This window comes from Scatophagus argus, chromosome 4 (genome assembly GCF_020382885.2).
Source record: "Scatophagus argus isolate fScaArg1 chromosome 4, fScaArg1.pri, whole genome shotgun sequence".
Lineage (NCBI taxonomy): Eukaryota > Metazoa > Chordata > Actinopteri > Scatophagidae > Scatophagus > Scatophagus argus.
Window position 1 is genome coordinate 15,571,152 of NC_058496.1, and position 6,033 is coordinate 15,577,184.

The 6,033-nt window shown below is 42.3% G+C and overlaps 1 protein-coding gene across 2 annotated transcripts; it reads left to right on the forward strand.

Annotated features, from left to right (window-relative positions):
* Positions 1–253: 253 nt before the first annotated feature.
* On the forward strand, positions 254–4,550 carry zgc:114041 (uncharacterized protein LOC574425 homolog). 2 transcript variants are annotated; one of them, XM_046385388.1, is made up of 5 exons: positions 254–651; positions 1,456–1,698; positions 1,783–1,926; positions 2,969–3,751; positions 4,380–4,550. In XM_046385388.1, exons 2-5 carry the CDS (start codon positions 1,497–1,499, stop codon positions 4,538–4,540), a joined length of 1,290 nt encoding a protein of 429 aa, XP_046241344.1. In that variant the 5' UTR covers positions 254–651; positions 1,456–1,496; the 3' UTR covers positions 4,541–4,550. The 2 variants fall into 2 exon arrangements, with proteins under 2 accessions (XP_046241344.1, XP_046241343.1); XM_046385387.1 differs by having other exon boundaries at positions 257–590; positions 1,459–1,698.
* The last annotated feature ends 1,483 nt before the right edge of the window (positions 4,551–6,033 follow it).

The window sequence follows — 6,033 nt, forward strand, 5'->3', positions numbered from 1 at the left end:
GTATGAGCGGAAACTGAATACTGTTTTCAAATCCGAAGTAGACATTACTGCTAATACTGTTAACAGAAATTAAAAGAAATTATAGAAGCGTCAAAATTTTAATTTAAAATCCGGAAGTTACGTACGCTGACGATCAGCTGCAGCTTCGTGAGAGCTGAGGTCGGTATTTTTCTTAGGACGGCGAAGGCATGAGCCATCTTCCCCCGCATCTCCCCCCCGCCGCGTTTGATTGGCTTACCCCTATTTTCTTACCCTAATTTTCACCGATGTCACTCCTCACGCCTCTGCCTAACCAATCCAAGCAACGATGGTAACGAGTACCAGCCATTCAGAGGCGGAGTAGGGCGGGGGTGGCAAACGGGTGAACGCCGGTTTCGCTAAATCGGTGAATAACCCACGGCTGTTGAGGGAAATGCGGGGGTTGTGTGCTGTGACGCTTGTTTGACAAACGTAGAAAAGGGTCGAGGTCATGGAAACATCCACGATCGTCTGTTTGCTTTTGTTTCTATGCGACTTACGCTAAACTGGCGTTGATTTCCTTAAACAGTTCGGCCGAGCATCGGTTTCTCCATCTCCCCAAAGAGCTGCAGGTATGTCAGGCAAACAGCCTGCGGCACATTGTGGTTAAGGATAACCGGTTCAAAACCTGGGCGAGTGATTATGCAGGCTACACTCATATGTGCTAATACCTACCTGTGTTTAGTTTGGGGGGTGTCGGTGGACACTCAGGCGTGTCTTAGACCTTGTTTCAACTTAAGCCAAGAGTCCATGGTCGGATCATCAGGACGAGTTGTGAAGAGCGCATTGACAACTGATGTTACCTCCTGGCCGCAGTATAAACGGAAATGGGCTTATAGCAAAAAAAAAGACGGATATGCTGAGGACGCCAGGAGGAGTAAGACGGTAGCGGGGTAAAAATAAAACGTAAAATTTGATCAACTTTCTTCTTTGTTTCAAACTGGGTGAAACAAAGAAACCTGTCCGTGCACAGGAATGACTTGAATATGCAGTATGACGAGTTACATTATTTAATGCACTATAAATAACCAACCTTACCTACAATGTACAGGTTTTATTTAATCAGTTTTTTTTATTATACAACTTTGTAACTTAACTCATAATGGCTAATGTGTCCATAATGTGGCCGTGTAGACCCTAAGTAGTTTGCTTACACACTGGACTGGCCAGTGCAGCCCTGCAGAGGAGGAAAGTGCCCACATAGCAGCTGATTCCTTATGATGTTTTTGTTGGTTCGGTTTGGTTGGTGGTCTTTTTTTTCATTGGAGTACATGGGGGTAGTAGTCTAAGTTGTGTTTGACACACACACCTTGTTGAATCGGTTTCACCCAGTTGCTTACAATTTCTAGCTCGTGTATGTGCATTTTGCATGCTCATTTCCATGAGCCCTGTCTACCTTTTCCCTTTATGAGTTTATTGCATGACAACCATTCATCACAGAGCAGAGTGGAGAGCAGCCTGCAGAGCAGCAGGTGAAGATGAAGTCCCAGAGAGCTGGACCTCCTGATGGGGGTTATGGCTGGGTGGTGGTCATGTCTGCCTTCTTCACAATGGGCCTGACTGCTGGAATCCTCAAGAACTTTGGCCTCTTCTTTCTGGACATTCAGAGTCACTTTGGAGTCCCAGCCAGCACCACCTCATGGGTCACCTCCACTACAATTGCCATGTTTCATTTAGGAGGTAAAGATACGTATTTTATCTTGAACATTTTAGTGGCTTTTAACTCTGATGGTTTTATGGTGGTGTTTTTGATCTTCTCCTCAGCTCCGGTAGCCAGTATGCTGACTTTACAGTGTTCTCAGAGAGTGGTCATCATAGTCGGGGGCCTTCTGGCTGCCTCTGGAATGTTGCTGGCATCTCTGGACCTCAGTCTGCCCTGGCTCTACCTCTCTATGGGCATCCTGCAAGGTAGTACACCCAGGACATACTCTCAACTTCAGGAGGCATTGCTGCTCTCTTCACTCACATTTTTTGGTCAGTTTTAGTTTGAAGCATACCAAATTAAAATCCATCACTTAAACTGACACTTGGTGGTCATGTGGTTTAGGCTGCAGCAGTTCCCAACTTGTCCAAGGGCTTTCAAGACGAATCTGAGTAATAAATCTCACAAGCTGAGTACCTGGACCGAAAAGAAAGACGTTGAGCTACTTCTAAAATTTAGATCCTTTGTTCTCTGACTTTCATGTAATCTTTGTTTTTGGATGAATATTTTTTTTTCCAGGCTTGTAACTGTTATTCAAATGAGAGAGCCTGAGAGGTTTAGAGGAGACTGCAAACAGATTTGACTTCATTTAAAGGGTCAGCAGGGTTAGGAGCCAATGCTCTGCTGCATATCTATGTCCCAAGGAAAGCAACTTATGTCCTGTTTAATTTTAATTTTTAAACGTTTTTGTATCTGATGACAGGTTTCTGATTAATCAAATGAAGACCTAATGTTGGTAACGTGTTGCATTTTGGGGTGTGAACACACTTTGACGAAGCAGAGCCACATGTGATACACTGCCAGAAAAGAATAAGCTAAATCCAACTGTTTGGGCTGGTGTCGAAAAACACTAGTGTAGGAACCAGACTGTGTGGTTCAGATCCTTTGCCACCGATAGTACGAAGACAGTGAACTTGAAGGCAAGTGACACAGAGGGAAAATATCCCACTATCAGTTTTCAGAGGCAGGTGTGTCGGTTTCATCAGTTCCACCAATGTAATGACACCCGCTTGACCTATAATGTAATGTTGATTTTTGATTTGATTAATGGGCAGGTTAATCGACAATGAAAATAACCGCTAGTTGCAGTCCCTGTGCATCTGTTACCTTGGCGTTTTTATGCCCAGATGGCATGAATAACATCTGTCTTGTCAAAAGTTACCTTATTCTTTTTTTCCTTGATCCAAAAAGAACCCAGTGTTCCCGAAAAACATCACACAGTTAAAGCTTTCCATTTTCTATTTCCAGGAATAGGAATTTCCTTTTCGTGGATCCCTGCCAACAGCATGGTGAGCCACTATTTTGTACAGTGGCGCCCCATCGCCTATGCCATCGCCAGCTCAGGAGAGCCCGTCTTTGCCGTCTTGTTCAGCCCCTTCTTCCAGTGGCTGATTGAGATGTACAGCTGGCAGGGCGCGCTGCTCATCATCGGAGGCCTTCAGCTCAACCTGTGTGTCTGTGGCGCTCTCATGAGACCCCTGGAGACAGACCAGAACCCGGTGCAGGAAACCAAAGGTGGTCTAGAAGGTGATGCTGCTGCGCTCACACAAAAGAGGAAGGTTACCTTCCAGTTCTCCCTGATGAGAAAACCCGAACTTCTCCTCTACATCCTTTTCGCCATCTTTGCGGCAGCAGGGTTTTTCATCCCACCTCTCTTTTTAGTGCCTTTCGCCAGCAGTTTGGGAATTGATAAGTACTGGCCAGCTTTCATCCTCTCTGTACTGGCATTTACAGACCTGGCAGGGAGGCTGATTTGTGGGTGGGTAGCAAACATGAGGCTGCTGAGGAACATGCAGCTGCTCACCATGTTGGTCACTCTGCTCGGGGTGGTGGTCTTGCTGCTGCCCATCAGCCACAACTACTGGGCCATCATTGTCTTCGCCTCTCTCTACGGCTTCCTGTTTGGCTGCGTGGTGGCCATTCACGTCACCTCCATCGTGGACATTGTAACCCTAGAGGGATTTGACAGCGGACTGGGCCTTTTCATGCTTTTCAGGAGCATCGGTGGTTTCATCGGTCCTCCAGCTGCAGGTGAGCAGCCTGCATTTAGATCATCAGGTAGAAGAAAAAGATAGAAAAAACAGCCCAGGTTTTTTTTTTTTATCTCAATAGTTGAATGTTTGAATCTCTGCAATGCTGCAGACATTGAAGAAGTTTTTCAGAAAGTGATTTTAAGTGCTTTCTGTCATCCTTCATATCATATGATAATCTCTCTGTGCATTAGATGACCCATTATGTTTTTACGGATTAGGAACTTTTTTCTTTTTCTTTTTTTTTACATTCAATAGAAATGATCAAAGTTTTACACATATTTCATTCCAAAATGAGACAGTTTGTGCTTACCAAAGTGACTCATATTCTTAATAAAAATAACTTGCAGCACATGACAGAGGAATAACTTGTATAAGGATGATCAGTTCACTTTATGTACTTCTGAACAGTTCTGTAATGAATATGAGGTAAATAATTTCCCCCAGTACGGATGCAACTAATTTAAGAAAGAACAAACTTGTCACTGCAGGTTTACATGCTCCTGAAGGAATGGATACTGGATAATCATTTATTCATTGTCCCCGGCGATCTGTGATCTTGTATTTCTTAACCTTGGCGATCTGTGATCTTCTGTTTCTTATTCTTGTTTCTTATTCTTCTTACGCAGGCTGGCTGGTGGACTATACCAGTGACTACAGCGCTGCCTTCTACCTCTCCGGCCTCTGCCTCATTTTCTCTGCAGTGTTTGTTGTTCTGGTGGACCACCTCATTCAGAGGAGAAAAGCCACGCAGTCTCAGGCTCATCAGGTGATCAACCAGGAGGATTAGGAAGCAGAGGTGAGACTCTGTTAACATGACGGCATCTACCTCAATGAGCTTTAGATACCAGAAAGACTTGTTGCCTTGTTCAGCATTGGAGTCAGATTGCTCTGACACAGGTGGTCTCAGCAGTGAGTAAGTGAGGCTTGCACACAAAGCAATCAGCCAATCAATATCTCAGTAACCCTGGTTCTTATAAGCAAAATGAGCTCTCATGTTTGCTTCTAACCTGTTTATGATGGCGATCCAGCTTCTGAGGTTAAGTTGTGTCCTTTTTATTTTGTGGCTTTAAATGAACAGTTTCTTTGTTTTATTTATTTGTTATGATGCTTTAATTTTTTTTAATCATTATTATTATTATTTACATCTTTGTCTCAAAATTGTGAGGTGTCAAAAGTTAAAGTTGTTTTTGTGTTTTAATTGGCAACTAAAAGAAAATGTTTTTTAAATATTTTTTTTGGACAACAGTGGAACTCTGAGACAAAGAACCAGATATATCTAGCAATAACTGTTTATATAATTGTATAATTTGGTCTATTCAAGATATTTAAAATATAGGGAAAATGTAGTGTATCACCAGATGCATCTGTGCAGTATCACAACAGATGAACTTTTGAAGAAATCATTAAACTTCTCAATAGAGCCTGTTGTTTTAGATTCTCCCAAAGCCAAATCCGAACCAAAAAGTATTTCAGAGTAAGGCCCAATTTATTGTTTATTATTTTTTTTTAAGAAAAGCAGAGCCACAGTAGGGAAGCCATGCTCTTTAAGTCAGTCTCTCAGCTGGAAATGACTTGGGACATCGATGAACTTAAGTGTTGATTTTGTGTGTCACTGATATGTTAGCCTGGTTCTTAAAGGGTCTACTTTGTTGTCACAGCTATGATGTAGTTTGTATGATATTAATGTGCTTTTTGTCCCATCAAATCAGTTCCTCCTATACAATACAGACTAAAGATGAAGCCTCAGAAGGAAACAAGGTCTGGTGACTTAAAATATGATCTTTGAAAAATACCTTAAAATCCAGATAACTTGTTGCTACTGTAATACTACTGTACTTTAATACCATTTCTCATATACACAATTGCCCAGTGCACCTTTTTAAAGCTATTTCATCACAGAATTAGTTTTAATAGATTATTTTCAAGTAAAATAAGTGCTTTCAGGTTCCTTCTTTACTTCATATGGAATGTTTTTCACATCACCAGTTCCTGTAGCGACGTTTTAAGAAATAAATCACTGCACTGATGTTTTTAAAAGTTTGACTTTTCTTATCGTTTGCCTTATCTGCCTTTGAACTGTCTCAAGACTAAAGGCAGACACTAAACTGCCAGCTCAAGCTTTCAGGAGCACTGTAACATGAAACTGAGGCCAGGGCGAGTGTATTTGTAGTATCTTTTCGGAATGTGGTATGTGCTGTACAGGTTAAGTACAGTTACGCAACCTAATTATCTAAGTTTCAGCCCCTTCCCGTGGCTAAGTGCCTTTATTCCAAAGGAATT

Coding starts and splice junctions, on each gene's coding strand:
- zgc:114041 (XM_046385388.1), top strand. CDS start 1,497: ATGAAGTCCCAGAGAGCTGGACCTCCTGATGGGGGTTATGGCTGGGTG. Junction 1,699..1,782: donor TGCCATGTTTCATTTAGGAG/GTAAAGATACGT, acceptor TCTTCTCCTCAG/CTCCGGTAGCCAGTATGCTG. Junction 3,752..4,379: donor CATCGGTCCTCCAGCTGCAG/GTGAGCAGCCTG, acceptor CTTCTTACGCAG/GCTGGCTGGTGGACTATACC.